General features: G+C 30.4%; 3 protein-coding genes across 4 annotated transcripts in view; 2 read left to right on the top strand and 1 right to left on the bottom strand.

Moving 5' to 3' along the window:
- LOC126734338 (aminopeptidase N-like) overlaps positions 1 to 5,943 on the bottom strand; it is a 110,407-nt gene extending 104,464 nt beyond the window's left edge. Inside the window, exon 1 of the mRNA XM_050437918.1 lies at positions 5,856 to 5,943. The gene's annotated coding sequence lies outside the window, so the exon portion shown is untranslated. The remainder of the gene's footprint in view (positions 1 to 5,855) is intronic.
- Positions 1 to 19,049, top strand: part of LOC126734340 (aldehyde dehydrogenase, mitochondrial) — a 144,077-nt gene that overhangs the window by 56,580 nt on the left and 68,448 nt on the right. The window lies entirely within an intron of this gene.
- The window catches only part of LOC126734342 (homeobox protein Hox-B1), an 82,551-nt gene that overhangs the window by 55,858 nt on the left and 7,644 nt on the right, over positions 1 to 19,049 (top strand). For both annotated transcript variants that reach the window (XM_050437922.1, XM_050437923.1), the window contains one exon: positions 211 to 659. In XM_050437922.1, the coding sequence (XP_050293879.1) occupies positions 211 to 659 (449 nt within the window). The remainder of the gene's footprint in view (positions 1 to 210; positions 660 to 19,049) is intronic.

Here is a 19,049-nt window from a genome sequence, read left to right as displayed (position 1 = left end):
CTAATTAGGTTACATCCTGAGGATTTCTCAAAATCTCGGCCTCACTAATTATTTTAACAAATTTTGGATTAGTTGAGTTAATTTTGTGGTGAGGTATAGTTCATTTTATAACTGATTGAAGTTAATATTTTTTAAAGTTCTACTGTGTTTTGTAGGTAATTGCATCTATTTATATACATCATTCATAATAATAATAATGTTTACTTACAGAAAAATGAGTCTTGCACTCCTGAAACTGAAAATGGAGCCTACTACTACGTGTAAGCAAGAAATGCGTATAGAAGGAAGTCAATTGAATACAGAATCAACCCCCTTAAACATGTTTTATAACAATTTTTCCAAAACTATTGAAAGTCATAAATTTACCAATGAAAATTTTCCTAATTATTTTTATAACGACTACCAAATAGATCACTTGCAAGTTCTACATAACTACAATCAAACATACAACTATTATCATTGGTGGGAGACGAGTGACAATGGCAACTCTTTTGGGTACTGTGACAGTGATGGTTCGAAGCATTGTAGTGACTTTACAGCAGAGTATTTTGAGGAGGAGAAAAACGTGGAGAATTACGACAATAGATGGATTTATGAAGTTGAGAAAGTGGAAGAGAGTTTTTTGGATGTAAACTCTGTGGATTACACTTCGTCTAAAGGTAAATAAATAGACGTATTAATACGATATAAAAAATATGCTTTGTATATTTGCTTACCAATTCATAGCAAGGGATACATTACTCTAGAAGAGCATCGAAACTTATATCACTATCTCGACTGCTAAGTATCCCAAACAGATGTTATATCTTAAAAGTTTGATAAATCAAAAACATTAGAAGCTGCTATAATAAGAAATCTCATATGGAAAAAGAACAAATTGACACAAGAATATCCTATAATATAATATAATTTCAGATACTATCTCCAAATGATAATCCTCTTTTAATAAAATTGGCATAAACTATAGATGGTTTAAACACACTGTCTAAAAAATATAGAAAAACTAATAATTTCATATTAATATTACTCAACATCAATTTAGAAATTATTGAGTTTTTCTATTAATGAGACAAAATTCAAAATTTTCCCACCTAATGAAGTATTTTGACAAAAAATCCTATTCCTGTTAAAAAAAGATGAATTTTCTAATTTTTTCAAAAATCCTGTTTTTTTACCAACTTCGTCTCTCTAAATATTATTTTGAATCACTTTATGTGCGACTACATCCATATTTATTGTATGTAATACGCAAAGGACAGGGTATATTAACTTCGAGTATATAACAATGCGTACGCAAAAACTTGTGTCTCTTGGGGACAGAGTTACCTATTTAAAATTCGAAATCACATACAAAACCAGATTTTGTAAAACCGCTTATTAATTTTTTAAGGTCATTTAAAAATCACAATTTTCAGTATTTTAAGTCCAAAATAGCTATCAATAGACGTAATTCTAAGATCTCCAAAAGCAACTATATTTTATAACTGTTATTAAAATTACATGGGTAAACATGGCTAAAAGAAGAGTATACTTAATGCTTTAAGTTTATTTTATAAAATATTCAAGCGCATAGAACCTTTTTATCTGGACGACAAAATAACATTCGTTCGAAATGTCCACGATAGCAACTTAGGAAATACCGAAAATATTGCTATTCCAAAATATAAATTACAGTGCTTTAAACGTTCCTATACTTACCAAATTTCAAAATTATATAAATCTATTCCAGATATCGATTGAAAAATAATTAACATTATTTTTAAGTAAATAATAAGCCTGCATTTAAAATTAGCAGTAGTTATAAACAAACAGTCAAAATTTGATGCTTAAAACCCAAGTTGTTTTAGTTACTATATGAGACATATTAGTAAATAATAAGAGGTTAGAGATATATAATTTATTAAGTGGATATCCATAATACGATACATCAACATACTGCAGTTTATGATTTCTGTTTTTTCTTATTTATATTTTGCTTAATATTTAATGCAGAGTATTGCTTTTATGGGTGAAGGTATAGATGATGTTTTTTTTTGTTAATGCTGAAAATAAAGACCTATATATATATATATATATATATATATATATATATATATATATATATATATTATATATATATATATATAGGTCATTATTCATTACAGTAACGGCAATATCTCATATCAACAAATCATGTAAAAAAAAGCTAAAATGTGGCATTTATCACGATTTTATATGACAAAATTGGACTCCAAAAAGCCCATATGTAGGAAACTATATAAAGTACAACTTTCCAAATGGTCTCATTAGATTTAAAACAAAATGATTATGCAAGAACTGTTGGATTATTTAGAAAAATCCACTGTTTCCCCAAAATAGTCTTTAAAAATTCTGTTTGTTTTTTTAATTTGTTGCGCACTCGTAAATTTTGTGCCAATTTTTTTTTTCAATATTGAACTCCACTAGCAGCAACTTTTCAACCAAAAAAAAACGGGTTATAATAGGATTTGAGATTATCTATAGAAGTGAAATCACATTAGAAAACGTTGATTCCATCTTTGAAATAAAAATGATTTCAACTCTCAAAGTGGTGAACGAAATAAAAAAAAATGTAAATGTGGTATTTCCGTTTATCTCTGGAAATGGAGCCCATGCGCTATTTGAAATTTAAAATTATTATTTTCATTAAAAACGATGGTGTTATCCAACTATACTAATATAAACTACGTTCAGATTTGGTATAGAAAAATCCAATCAAATAAGTTACTTCTAATACATTTTTTACACCCTATATAATATACCTAAAAAATATATATTTCTTAGATAGTATATAGCAACATTAAATTTTCAAAAAAAAACTATTTTTATTCAATTAGGGTTCATTCGTTCTTTATTGTAATAAAGAATTTATTTATGTTATATTTCTAAAAGATTTTAAGTCATGGCATATATTTTTAATATGACGATAAGTAAGTAAAGGGAGTCAATAGGAAATAATGAAATTACTGCATTTTACTTGACTCCCCAGTACATGCTGATTAGAGAATCCATAATATTTATTGATAAAAAATTTCACCCAAATCAAAAATTAATTGGATCCAAAATGGGTTTTAAATTGCAATAAATTTGGTCTACAGTGTGTTTTAATAAAAATGAATTGTAGTTGTCATTGTTACGAGTTAGTATTTGCTGGTAAGGATTTTTAAGCCAGATTTTAAAATATGAATAATCTATAATAAATATGTTTAGTTGATATATCTTTGCCACAGACTGTGTACTTAAAAAGTTATTTACGGTAATTTTAATTGATATGTATGGACTTGTAATGGCTAAGAAGCCAAAAGGCTTTACGAGGACCGATGTCCGAATGTTTTTTTTTAATAGGAAATAAATGCTTTGTATAATTTCGTAAACGTTTATCCAAACTAAGTAATTGTAAAAATCACATCCATCGTAGTGAGGGTGCAAAACAAAATATTTTAAATGCTGTGGAAGCATATCCTCTTACAAGTTTGCGAAAACTAGCTGTCCAGATGGATTGCCCAAGGTCTACGGTTAATCAAATTATTCAAGAATAATAGTTGTAGAGATGCGAAAAGTCTAGTATTTATGGGTAGACAAAAATCCACTCGGGTCAATTGTATCTTATCACCAATATCAGTTTGAACCCGTTAACGTTTGGGCCGAAATTTTCAAGCAACATTTAATAGACGATTTATCTTACCGGGAACTGGAGAACTTTATTTCGAATTTCTCCAAAACAATATGCCAGAACTATTAGATGATTTACTCCACCACATTTTAGTCTAGGAGTTTGGGATTATTTAAATAGGCATTTTGAAAATTGTTGGGTTGGAAGGGACCCAAGCCCAGCTCGATCACCTAATCTAAACGCCTTAGATTTCTTCTTATGGATATTCTTAAACTCATTAGTTTATACTAATCCGCTTGACCTTAAAGCAATTTTCTTAGAAAAAAATTATTTTCACTAAAAGGAATAAGGACCAATAATCAACAATTGTGGAGGGTTTAACTATCCATCACATTTAAAAATATGTTCCTGTTTATTTTTTATTTTTGAAGTTTAAATTTGATGACATAAAAATAGATTTTTTTCCGAAAACCTTTATTTTATGGATATTGACTAAGAGTATCTTTTTTTAGAGTAAGATTTGTAAAAAATGTGTTTTTACTTTTATTATAGAGGTTTTAAAAAAGATGGTAAGAATGTGTTAGAGACAATCCGTCCCTGAATTATACAGATATGTGTTAGGTTCATTTTAAGGAAGCTTTTCTACTGACCATCATATAAAAAAGTTATTAAATTATACAAAGTATTTTAAAATGTATTCAAATATTTTCAGAAGCGTCCTTTAGGAGTTAATAACTCCGTAAGAAGTTGTAGGAAAAAAATATTAAAAATGTATTTTTTTTTGTTAAAAGCTATTCAAATCTGAGACATAATAAAAAGAGACTTTAATGTTTTTTAAATTTAAGAATGAGTGGAGGAAACCATTTTAGAAAAATAGATAAATAATGATTTCATTGGCTTATCTTAAAAATAAATTCAATTAATTTTTTTACACCTCTTTACTGTCTTATTCCAATTTTCGTTAACCTTGTACAAAAAACATTTAATTATTTATACCATAAATTGTTTTTTTTAATGTATCTAACTTGAAGAACTACTTTGAGTAAACGACGTTTACACAAAACAAACTTTTTAAAAAAAATATAAAAATTTCGATAAATTTTATCATCAAATTTGTCTACTTCGGCAAATGTAACTTTAGTGAACGGAATTTTAATAACAAATCTAAATTTAATAGTTTAAAAAAAATAAAACAATATGATATATTTTTAAAATAGTCCACAGTTGTAGATTTGTGAATATTTTAAAGACACTTTGAATATTTTATAAATATTTCACAATGTAGAACGTTGTTCTACTATTTATCACAGTTAATAGCCAAAAATCTGAATCGTTCTATATTTTTTCACTAGCAAAATATTAATCTCAAAAATGATTTTAAAAATATATTGATAATATCTACATGAAAACGACAAAATATTTATCATTCTAAATTTTATGATTCTAAAATTCTGTTGACGTAGAATTGCAAAATTGATAAAAATAAATATGTTTTCATATTTCTACCTGGTAAAGATTAAATATTTACCGAACTAGTTTGGCACATTTGCCACAAATTCCACACTATGTTTTTTTTTATTTTATTATCAAAATTTGTAAATAAATTAAGCCTATGACTTAAATTAATTCTTTTTAATCTGATTTTTAAAAAATTACCTCTAACCAGGAAATTAAAACAAACAAGCCATGATTTTTTTAATAACTTCATTTATATGTTATTTATATGTATTTTTACATTTATATTTGAATTATACAATTTATATATTTCACATATTCGCTCGACCACCCAGAAGCAAATAGGGCGTTTCCAACAAATTACACATAATTCTTAAGGTATTATTCAGAGACAAATATAAACAATCCCTTGTCCCTTTAAATCTCTTGGCTCACGCCTCGAATGACGAATTAATACCAGACAACCCCTAATTTGATGATCCGGAAAAAGATCTTTTATAGCTTTGCAACACGATCTTGGCAAGAAATCACTCATCTCAAGAAGTTGAATGAAAAAAAAAGATGGATATAAAAAAAGCTGTTGTTTTGCATTTGAAGCATTAGTTTTGGCCATCTTTTGTGCCTACTAAGAAATGAAATGAGCGAAAGTAGTGTACATAAATTAGTGAAAAATAAAATAAAATTGTATTTAGGAATTATTGGCATTTGTATATAATATAATTATTAATTAATTTTAAAAATTTTCAAAAACTCACAACATTGTACATACCTTATCGTTGGCCTAAAAACAAACAGAAAACCAACAATACACTTTTTTAACGTTCATCCCATCCCAGTCAGTCACCTTCTGCTTTTACTGTAACCAAGTTGCATATAAATAGCAAAGAACCAGTTAAGTGACCAAGCCAAATTCAGAATAAAAATGCAACCGTATCGGCTCCTTTTGAATACAAATTACATCCCTATCAGCAGCTTTGAAGTATAAGAACTTCAGCCCTATAGGTGAAACATGTTCTTAAAATTTCTATCCATAGTTGTAGAAATAATAACACTAAAAAATCTACTCAATAACTCTAAAAAAATCCACTTATGGGTTTTCAAAAATAAGAATACATACGAGATAATCAGCCATGCACATCATATAAGACACAACTTAATCAAGACAGATCGAGCATAAGGCTATAGAACAGAAACATTTTAGATATAGCGGACCCAGACTTTTTAATATTCTGCCAAGAAATATCAGAGAAATTAAGAGCCTAAATAATTTCAAAAGCTGTCAATAAATGGTTTCAGAGAACACAGGAAATTCATCTAGAAATAGATTGATTTATCCCAAAAAAAAATAAAAAAGTAAGAAAAACAATTGTTGGCATTTTAATTTGCTTTATGAGTTTCTTTTTGTATTTTTAATAGGTTTTGTGGATCTTAAACGTTAATTTTTTTTTTAAATTTAAATCTATATAGGATCTAAAATTACTTTTTTATGTACAATTTCTAAAACTGTCTTCTTATATACGTACCTACTTTTGATTTAATCTATTTTAAAACTGGTTTAAATTTGAAATTGCGATTAGCTCTCGAATTATATGTCATACGCTTAAATGTTTTCAAACTATGCGTCTAACTTGGTAGATATATATACATAAGTTAAATAGCGGTAGGGTAGTATCATCGTAATTTTTTTCTTGCAGATCACATTATGATTTCTTATTTTCTTGAGCAAAACGTGTAAAACCGAAACTTTACTCAAGATGACTAACCAGAAAGTCGGGACATCTTTTATAAGTGTTGTTCAGGAGGGAATGTATATGTATGCGTATTAAATTAAATAAAACCGAACTAGAGTAGATAAATTAAGAAACCCACCAGTGTAGTTTATATTATGTGCTCAAGCTGTTATATCAAAAATCAAAATTGACTCAACCAGGACCTTATAAAATATACTTTGTAGAGAAACAAAGCAAATGCCTTATGATAACACTGTCATGAATAAAGAACAGGATCGGGTCTAACACAGTTCCCTGTGGAACACCAAAATCAACCTTTTGCGGTTTGCGGACAATATTTTCCATTTTCACAACTTGCTTGCGATCAATGATATATGACTTAAACAGAGTTAAGGGAAAGCCTGTAAGACCTATTTTCCCCTAGTTTATTAAGAAGAATGTGATTTGCCACCGTGCCAAATGCCTTCGACAAGTTAACAACCTTCATTAGAAGTAACAACCACAAAATGTCACCTCGGCCAAAGAGTTCTCTATGCCAAGCCTCTGTCTAAATCCAAATTGCTGCTTAGAAATTAAGTCTGTTTCCAAAAAAGGAACTAAGTCTTAATTTAATACACTTTTGAATAATTTTATTTAGAGTACTTGTTAAGCTATTGGTTTATAATTAGTTTACTCTTTATTTTCAAGGGATTTGAATATTAGTTTAAAAAAAAGTTCACTCAAAGATATAGCGTTGACTCCTACTACTATAAATTAATTAGACCATTAAGCCCCATTGTGCAGGGTCCAACCTTTTTAAGAGGTAATAAAGAAAACAGGGTCGGTTTGTAAATGATTCTATACGAAACTTATTAATTAAATAAAAAATAATATTTTATTAGAAAACGTTATAAGTACAAAAAATACACAAATTTGTATACTATAATTTAAATAATGTTAATTATTTTCTTCTCCGTGGTAAGGAAAAGTGACGTGATAGTTAAGCAGTATTTATTTATAAAATTATATAAGAGTAAATAAAATTAATAATAAAATAACAGCATAAAAATACACAACAAACAAAAACTTTGGAAACACACTTCCAAGCTCGCAAATTGAAAATTACCCTCGCAATACAATCTATGGGCACTACGGAATAGTTTATATTATCCCTTTGTTCAGTCAACATTTATGTAAATATTTCCTATTCCTATATTGCTGCCAATCCACACTTTTGCACAAGTCCCTGTCAACAACTGTTTAGTACATGTACAGTGTAGTGAGTTAGTTTAATATTGGAGTTACGCTTTGTACTTATTATAATCTCTTTTCATTTATGTTTTTGATCATTCGGAGTATTAGAGACATCCACTAAAACTACATTATTGCTCCTGGAGTTCTGGTCTTTAGTAATATGTAAAAACTTTAACTAAAAAAAGTTCTTTTTGTGTTCTATTACATATAGAACGAAAAACGTATTGAATATACCGCACTATATTCGCAAATTTTTTATAAATAACAACAACTTTGCTAATTATTTTAACACATATAGAGCTTTGTATAGCGTAGTTATTAAGAAAGCTAAAAATAATTATCTCAAAAAATGATTAAGTAATTGAGGTAATATTCAGAGAGAAGCTTGGAAAGTGGTCAATGAACTGAGAGGAAAGCAAAGGAATGTTTCATCGGTTCTTAGGATCGAATATAGAACCTAATCAATTGAATGAATTTTACTGCACTATTGGTAGGAACTTAGCAAGTAAAATTTCAAATTTTTGTGATTTTCATCAATACTTTGATTACCAAGGTGAGTCAAATTCATTATTTTTCTTACCTGTTCATCTTGTAGAACTGAATCAACTTTAAGAGAAATTAAAAAAAAAGAAATCTTCTGGTTATGATGGGATAACTGGGTAGCACTTCTTAAATATTTCTAAGGCTGCATTAGATACTTTGGTAAGTGCCATAAATCAGTCTTTTTCGACAGTCATATTTCCGGAACGTCTTAAGATAGCAAGAGTAATTCCCTTGGATAAGGGTGGTGATCCTGAAACTCCCTCTAATTACAGACCCATAGCATTACTCTCAACCCTGTCCAAAATTATTGCTAAATTGCCACATGGTATCATATCTAACGCAAAAATTATAATTCTGAGTGAGCAGTTTGGGTTTCAGGAGACCAAAGGAACATTGGACGTCATTTTTTCCTTTTAAGCTTGCTGCAGTGGTATTCTGTGATCTGACCAGGCATTTGTTTGTGTTGATCATGGAGTGCTGTTGTGGAAGCTTGAGCGGTACGGATTTAGAGGGCTGTCTCTTGGATTGCCTCAATCCAAACCTCAATGGTTTGGTTCATATTTAAGATATAGGCGACAGACTGTAACTGTAAATGGTGTATTGTTAAGGGAGCAATTTGTCATACATGGTGTCCCCCAGAGATCAGTGTTGGGTCCAATTTTGTTTTTACTGTACATAAATGACATGACAAGTATCAAGATGACAGGTAAATTTACTCAGTTTGCAGATGATGCAACAGTGCTGTGGCATGATATTAATTCTGCAAATCTAAATGAAAGAATAAATAGACATTGCTGTGATAAAAAAATGGTGAGACTGTAATAAATTAAATCTAAACATTGCCAAAACCAGTATTATAAATTTTAAATGCAGTTTAAGTAAAGTATCCTTGGGTCCAAAGGCTTTCAAAAATTTGAGTGAAAATAAATTTTTGGGAATAGGCATAGACAATAAATAAAAATTTAAAAGCCATATTAGGCTACTAAGCAATAAACTAGCATCAAATTGTTATGCTCTTAAGGTAGTGTCCCAGGAGATTGAGCTTAGTGTTGCCAAAAATACTTATTTTACATTAATTGAATCAAATCTAAGGTATGGATTATGTTTCTGGGGTGCTTTTTATGTTGTGACAAACTTTTCAAAAGTATTTTTGTATTGCAAAAAAGAGCTATTAGATATATCTGCAAAATTGGAGCGAGGGATTCATGCAAAGACCTTTTCATTTCACACATCTTCATTATCTGTCATCATCTTCCTGCAAAGAGATTCATAATAAAAAGCCCTTTCGAAAAAATGTAAAAAGATTGCTTGTTGCAAATTGTATTGTATTGCAATTGTTGCAATTGTAATATACAGTTGTATGAAATAGGAGACTTTTTAGCAGAGAGATTTTAAATGTACTGTGTCTTTTTTAACATGCTTTAATATTAAAGTTCTAATATTTTATCGATGTATATGTAAATTTAAGTTTGAATTTTAATATTGTAATTTGTTTATTTGTATTATGTGTTAAATCTAGTTTTATTGTATTCTTACTATATTATGGTTTGTTAATTTTTTGTTTTTTTTTACAGCTTTGTCAACAAGATTGCTTATGACAATAACGCTTATATTGATTGATTGATTGATTGATTGATATTATGAAGTTGTTTAAGATTATTTATTTCTATTATTAAGGACATTAATAGCCTTTTGATCTTATACCACTCGGCATAAAAAGTAAAGTTATTTTAAAGCTCTCTCATTTCCTCAGCTATTTTTGGAATAGTATCCATTATTTTTTCAATTATTATTTTGCCCTTCACCCTGTTTTTACTAACTGTCCATATTTTTACCTAACATTTATAATGTTTTGACGAATTTATAATTATTTACTTATTTTGTTGGGTATTATGTCACTATTTTATACATTCTCAGGAACTCGTCTGATCAAAAATATAAAGATATTTTAACTAGTATTTAATTTAAACAAAAAAAATATCTAATTTTGAATAAAAATGTCCATCCTGCAATTTTTTCCACTGGTTATATCTCCTGAAAATATTTTTTCCACTGGTTAAAACAATTTCCTAATATTTTCTCAACTAATATTATGACAATAATTACGAATCCAATTAGAAATCATAAAATTACAAAGATAAAAATAAGAAATATGCAATTTTAGAGAGAAATATAGCAAACAAGAAATAATTTTTGTAGCATTACATTCCTAAAAGGATTCATCAAATCTAGCACAAAAAAATTCAAAAGATACTTCCAAGAAGGCAAAATTTTATGATTGTGATTCTTCGTTGCTCTGAGCAGATCTAGAGACAATAATAAACTATTTAAAATCTTTAACATCGGTGGTTGGTATAACAGATAGAGGTCAACATTCCCTCAGATGTGCATAAAATAAGCATTAAGAAAACTTTAGCATTTCTTGCCTATTCAAAAAATAACATTGGCATATAAGCCTTAGAACATTGAAAGACTAGAATTAGTAAACCACAACTTTGTTTGAGTTTAACATCTGCTCAGGGGCAAGGGGGTATTTTGTATAACATATTGACCCATTCTCTGTTGTCAAGTTTACACATATTTCCAAAAGAAGAAACTTTCAACTATATATTAACACATAATATAAGTTATTTGTATTGGATTTTGGATTAAAAATAAAACCTAGCAATAAATATAAAAAAAAAATCTTATTACTTATTAGTAGCGCTTCTAAAAAATGTGGCATGGCAATTAATACTACAAGGATAGCAAAATGTTATCTTGTCAAAAACTTGAATGTGAATGTGTCTGTGAAATACGAGTATAAGTGAAATAAGCAAATATTTTTAAATCTAAATATTTTTTTGAAAATACTTTGCTATTAATAGACTAGAATTAATTAAAATTGGTGTTTTGTCCATGGTTTTACTAACAGGACTTATTTCATGTTTCGTAGTGTATTTTCAATAAAGACCTTAGGTAAATTAGTTTCCGATATAGCAATACAGTCCCTTTAAAGGAGTCAGCACCTTGTATATATTATCTGATGTTATATAAAATATTTGATGTAAAACTGATATTTGTTTAATACGATAAAATTATACAAAATGTTAAAAATTTGTATCTTAAAACATGAAATATTAAGAATTCTATTAAATATGTAAATCACATAAAAATGCTGCTTCACTGGTAGTGTAATTTTTTGTGTCAATGGCATCAACAATAGGATCGAGCGGGGCTGCCAAGTCATTACATTTTTCTTTAAAATACATTATCTACATTCATTTAACGTTGAATATCGACTTCATTAAATAGTATCTTATCAGAGTTTATTTAACAAAATGTTTGATATTTTATTGAGGAGAATATTGTAAAGTGTTTTTTTGCATTTTCTACATAAGTATTTGGCATCATTGCATTAAAGATGTTGCAAGCAAACAAACTGCCTATAATTCCACGACATGCTACTTCTAGCCTTTCAAGATATACCTAAGCATTCCGAACAAGAAACGTTCGAAATATTCAATCTCCGTTATAATACAGGGTGTCCGGAAAAAGGAGGCCAATCCGCCGGCCACATATAGGGTGGACCAAAATAATGCGACTTTCGTTATACCATTTTTTAATTGGGCGCTCGGTATTCAATATACAGGGCGTCAAATTAAGAAATATAAAATCGTTTTTTTAAGTAAGTCGAATGTTTCATAAGATATTAAATTAAAATTTGGTGTGAGGGGGTTTTTTGGAACGAGAAATTGAAATCCGTTCACGGATTCGCTATACCTTGCAGAGGGCGCCACCTGAGGTAGGTTGCATGTGTCAAAAATACCAAAACTTTTTTGCACCCCTGTATAATAAAGTTCTAGTAAAAAATTCTAATTATGCAATCATTTCTTGTAAAAAAAGTATTCTTGGTAAATGTCGGCCTGAGAATCCGTTTATGAGACCTTACTTTTAAAATCTAAATACATTTTAAAAGTTAACAAAATAAACGTAAATTATTTTTTTAAATTAATGCTAAATTACTTATTATAATAAAATCTTACAATAATGATCCTAAATTATTTGTTCTACGTGACCTCCATTCATTTGTATACACATACGAGCCTTCTTTATTTAAGAAAATCTAAGGCTTTGTATAAAATATTTAGTTTCAACCTGAAATGCAAGTTGCAATGATTATTTCCCTTAAATGATCCTCGTTTAAAATCGAAACCATATATACAAAGTCTTTCATACATCCCCAGACTGAAAAATCCAATAAGGTCGGGCGAACGGGGTGGTCACGGAACAGGAGCATCTCGACCCCAAAAAATCCAGCGATTAGGAAATACTTGATGTAAATAGTTCCTAACACTTATAGCAAAATGAGCCGGAGCACCGTCGAGTTGAAATCAAAGATTTTGTCTTAAATTTAGAGGTAAATCATCAAGAAAATCGGGCAGTATTTCTTGTAGAAACAACAGAAATGAATCACCAGTCAAATTACCTGGTAAAATGACAGGTCCTAAAAGAAAGTTATCTACAACAACTGCCCACACTTTACTTGATGACGTGTCTCAACTATGGCCCTGGGATTCTCTTCAGCCCATATGTGTTCGATATGGATATTTGTCATGCCGTTTCTCGTGAACGTGGCTTCGTCAGTAAACAGAATCGCCCTTATAAAATCCACATTTCTATTATTCGTTTCACATAACCATCTACAAAAAGCAAGTCTTGCCTCGGGATCGTCGGGTAAAAGACCTTGTACTTTTTGAAGATGAAATGGGTAAAGTTGTTGAATCTGTAAAATATTGTGTCTCGGTTTTCCCAATATTTCTCACCCGTTCAACCAAAACCCTAGTACTAATGTTTGGTGATTCTTCGGCAATTCTTAAAAAAAATATATTCGTCTTGCCCTGGTTGAACCGCACGAGGTCGGCCGCAATTACCCTTCCGTCTTTCGCTGAAACTTCTCCCTTAAGCGGTTAATCAAATTTAAAAAAATATTTTCTTTTGGGATGAAATCTGTTTAGGAATGTCTGGGCATAGCGTCCGGCTAAACTAACATTGGAGTCACATTTTCCTAGTTGAGAATTGACAGGTATTTACTATTTACAATAATATTTAAAACTTACCAAACATTATAACAATATCCGCCAATTCAGAAAAGTGTACGTTTCTTGGTTTATGGGCCATTATGGTTTTATAAGTTGTAAGAAATCACACCAAATACAAATATGTAATTAAAAAAATGTAGATTTATTTAAGGAGTAATTAAGAAGCTTGTTAAGAGCGTCAGAAGCGTTTAAACTTATTACTTTGACAGTACGTAAAAAGTTGGTGGTGCCCGAGGTCAGCCAATTTATTTAGAAAGAAGTATCTAGATTTTAAAATTAAGATATCTCATAAACGGACTCTCAGGCCGGCATTTACTAAGAATACTTTTTTTACAAGGAAAGATTGGATAATTTGAATTTTTTACTTAAACTTTATTATACAGTAGTACAAAAAAGTTTTGGTATTTTTAACACATGCAATATACCGCAGGTGGCGCCCTCTACAAGGTATAGCGAATCCGTGAACGGATTTCAATTTCTCGTTCTAAAAAACCCCCTTACACCAAATTTTAGTTTAATATCTTATGAAACACTCGACTTACTTCAAAAAAAACGATTTTATATTTCTCATTTTAACGCCCTGTATAATGAATACCGAGCGCCTAATTAAAAAATGGCATAACGAAAATCGCATTATTTTGGTCCATCCTATATGTGGCCGGCGGATTGGCCTCCTTTTTCCGGACACCCTGTATATCACTATTACCGCAGATGATAAGTGTCTAGAAACCATTCCAAAATTAAGTTTTTTCTGTGTTAAAAGTTAAAAGATTAGAGCCAAGCTATTAGTTAACTTTTGGCTTTGTCTCCTAACAAATATTAAGATTACCAGTCCATGTTATATCTCAGATTAAAATAGCAGTATCACCTGCAAAGCAAATGAGTTTGCCATTCATTTATTCTTAATATCATCGAAAAAGACCTCAATCTAGCTTCTAGTTGAATGAGATTTCCGATCTTCCAAACAGTTCTTAAGGTATGATTTAGGAAGAATTAACCAATTTTCCCACAAGTTTGTTAAAAAGACCGTATCGAACGCCTTAGACAGATCAAGAAAGACCCATTAGTTGTTCTAACTTGTAACCCTAATTGAAGCTGTCTGCTATAATATAAGTTAATTCATCAAACGCTTCACAAGAATATTGAACAAATAAAAATACATAAATTTATATGTTCTACTCGAGTTGAATGGCAATTTACTTCAAATTATCCAATCTTCACCAAATTAGTTTCGTATAGTCAACAAACGTGGGATTAATGTTAAGTTCTTAAAAAATATCAGTCTGCTAACATTTATTACATTAAATTTGTCTTCAGTTTTCATCAATAAAAATATAAAAAAGTGCCTTATAAAAACGTGATTTATATGTTACCTAAGCTATAAAGTACCGCCCTTAGTATTTTTCTAAGGGCACCGAAAGGTCATAAATAACCTCTTAGTAAAAACACGGGAGGTACTTGAGACTCGTTTGCAGCAGCTGTTTCTTTTTTCTAATTTTCACACCTAGGCGACGAAATTTATTTTAACCTTTCTTAAATAAGAAAAATGAAAATCAATTGATCACGCAAATTAAAATGTAACAAGCAATTTTAAAACTGCATTAGTTAATGATTGCGTGACGAAGGTTAAGTTTTAAATCATTCGGAATGCGCTATAGCCTTTTTAGAGCAAAGTTTGCTTTTGGGCCGTAAACTAGAATAAACCTCTTTAAATGGGTGTGTTTTTTAGCCTCGTAAACTTATTTTTATGCGAAAAAGGAATAATTGGGTTTACCTAGTGCATGTTCTCTTAACGTTATGATTGGGCATTTTATGAACTTTTTTTAATTAAAATGAGTTATCCTACCTAATAATAGTTATTTATTATCAATAATTATTTTAGTTATCTATGTTTATATGGTCCTTTATAGCAACATTCTTTAAGTCAACATAAACAAATATATGTTCATAAAATGTTTGATATTGATTAATGTCTATTATTTTCTAAATACATTAACTTAAATAATAAACTATTTTTATAGATTTCTTTAAAGTGCAAAATTATATGAACAGATAGAGTGGCTCTAATGCAACAACCATATGGTTGCAAATTTTGAGATTTTTAGTATAAATTCCTCTGTAAATATTACTATAATAGATTATAGATATGATATTAAAAATATTTTTCATTTCATATAAATACATAGATATGGTATAGAATATATGCATCGTTTAAAGAGATTTTAATATACCTCTCATCACCTGGGGGATAACCAAAAATATTTCTCTTATATTGTTGCATAATTTAAAAGAAGTTTTTTGCTTCTTACAGTGTAATATTATAAGAAACATTTAGGACTGTAGTAAAATCTAATTTTCGAACTTGTCTTTATTTGAAATTTATCACGACGTTTCGGTTAGAAATACCTCCAAATAAATTTATTGGACTGTGAAATATCGACTAGCTGGTTTGCTCTAGCCTATGTTTTTATTTCTCCTCTGGGTGGGATGCATTAGATCTTGAACCAATGTTATCACAGTAGGGGTCTTCGTGTATCAACACTGGTCTGGCTGTAGAATCTTTGATTTTGTATGATGGATTCTTAGATATTGTTGTAAAGAGCAACAATGGACGCCTAAGACGACATTAGTATTACGCAAACCAACACACACAGAACAACACCTACACTACAACTCCAATAATCCTGGTTCAATAAAGGTGGGATCATTAAAACCCTGTATAGCCACAACAGGCAACAACAATGTGGATCTCAGTAGAGAAATAGAAAACATCACCAAGACTTACATCAGAACAAGCATCCAAACAAACTAAGCACAAAGCAGAGATAATAAGAAAAGAGCCACTGGAAGTTTGAAAATTAAATTTTACTACTTTGACAATTTCTACGACTTTCAAAAACACATTAACGACCGTATTATGGATTTAGTTTTGGTAAATCTCGAGTTCTTCCGGATGATAAAGGCAGTTTAATTGATTACATCTTGATTTAGCGTTAAATTTAAGCCCTAAAATAGGTAATAATACTAAAAATAGTGTGAGGCTACCTTATTTTATGTGTAATTTTCGCAAAGCTAATATTCTTGTTCTCTATGATTTGTTGTTAAAAGTAGTTTTTGCAGGATTCTCATTGTATTAAAGACGCATTTGGGGTTTTTTATGAAAAATTGTATATTACATCTTGGATTTAACCATTCCGCGGTATCCAAAAAAAAAATTACAAAAAAAGGGGCATAAACGATATATTCATTTAGGGGATTTTTAAGCTTTAAGTAAATTCCGGGTACTGAATATCAAAAATAAGCCTAAGTTGTCAATATTATATATTTATATTTATGGAGACAGACCAAGGGATCCAAAAGGATTTAAGAATATTGTCAAAAGTAAACAAGAGATTACGGGTGTATCTAGTTTTTGAGTTATTTTATAATGGATGCATTAAACACTAAGAAATACCTAATATATGAAAATAATATAAAGTCTTATATTTAAAAAAGGGGACATTCGACATTATTTATAGCTTTTCAAAGAAATGTAAAATTATTTTTCACGACTTTCTTTTCTTAACACTTCAAAATAAACTAATTACTAGTTAGGACAAATTTTAAAGAATCGATCTACAACATCAAATCTATAAAGACTCAATTATTGCAGAAACCATTGATGACAGTTTTCTAGCCGATGTCACCTATATACTAGATCATTTTTTCTACTGAGACTATCCTTCAAATTATCTAATATGTGGATCTTCGAGTCGGTATGACTATAAATTCGGCCTAGAATTACTTGCTCGTTCAGATAACTACACATCTCGTGAGAGTCTATTTAATGGCAATATGTCTTTTAAACCATACTATAACTCAACTACATGTGAGTCTGAAATTTTTGGATTCACTCTACTAAAAAATTTCAACATATTGGTGCTACTAAGTTGCTATTTTTGGGTTATGTTCATCCTAGGCTTGCAGCCGTTGTATGGTTTCTGACTTATAATATTCATTGTTCTACCCTAGAGAATGTTCAACGAAAAGTTTTAAAATATTTAAGTTTCGAGCAGTGGAGTATATCCTCCTCAGGGTTGTCTATATGATGAACTCTTAAAAAGGTTTAAATTCACATTACTTAGAAAGAACCAAAGAGAGGGTGCCCAATTAATATATTTACATAAGCAAGTTACCAATACGTTTGTTTTGTCTTCGAAGTGGACTGTATTTCTTGTAACTTGCTCTTGTTTACGCAAATTAAACCCGGTAGTTAGAATAAAAATAGTATTTATTAACTACATACAAAATTGGTAATTCGGTTTAGTAACAGCGTAAATTAAAATTAAAAAGAATTCGATTCGTTTGACGCGAGTCTTTTTGTGTCTGTCTTTTTGACGCGCCGTGATGTCACGGAACATGAAGCAGCAGCAGCCATGGATACTTGCGCGGTGCGGCGTTGCCGTGTTTAACAGGAAATACTATGTTTCACAGTTTTATTCAGTTTTCAATAGTTTTTTGCACAAAGTTGTTATATTTCACTGGCATGAACATGGCCCCGGCCTTGAAAGGACTACACTTTCAAATCACTTAAAGGCAAAGGACATATCTTCTGGAAACTCCTTTTGATGCATCCGGTACTAGTATGAATAGAAGCGATGCGAGAGATTCCATCTGCACCAGGATGAAGCTGAACTAGTCGTCCCAATTTCCAGGCAGTCGGCGGAGCTTGATCATCTTTGATTAATACTAGGGAACCAATAGACAATTGACCTTGGCTCACCTTCCACTTTTGCCTTTGTTGTAACTCGGATAAGTAGTCCTGTTGCCAACGTCGCCAGAAATGCTGGCAGATCCGCTGCACCAATTGAAATCTGAACAGTCGATTGAGCTTAACGTCGTCAAGGTTCTCGTCAGGAGCGGCAGTCAAAGGTCTTCCGATGAGGAAATGAGCAGGGGTTAACGGGACTAGATCGTTAGGTTCAGATGAGAGGGGACAAAGAGGGCGAGAGTTTAAGATGGCCTCGATTTGTGACAATGTAGTAGAAAACTCTTCAAAGGTAAGATGAGCATTTGCAAGGACACGTTTCATATGATGTTTAACGCTCTTAACCCCACTCTCCCATAAACCCCCCATGTGCGGTGAGTATGGACAGATAAATTGCCAGTCTATTCCTTCACTTACAGCGATACCCTTAAATTCATGTTGGTGCGATTTTAGAAAATCCTTAAGTTCGCGGTGTGCTCCCACAAAGGTTGTGCCGTTGTCACTTACTATTTTAGAGGGCTTTCCTCTTCGCGAAATAAAACGCCTAAGGGCCAAAATAAAAGAACTGGAAGTTAAACTAGAAACCAATTCGAGGTGCAATGCCTTTGTAGTGAAGCACACGAAAACTG

Source organism: Anthonomus grandis, chromosome 3 (assembly GCF_022605725.1).
Source record: "Anthonomus grandis grandis chromosome 3, icAntGran1.3, whole genome shotgun sequence".
Lineage (NCBI taxonomy): Eukaryota > Metazoa > Arthropoda > Insecta > Coleoptera > Curculionidae > Anthonomus > Anthonomus grandis.
Note: the sequence above shows the minus strand (reverse complement) of the source record. Positions and strands in the feature narration are given on the sequence as shown.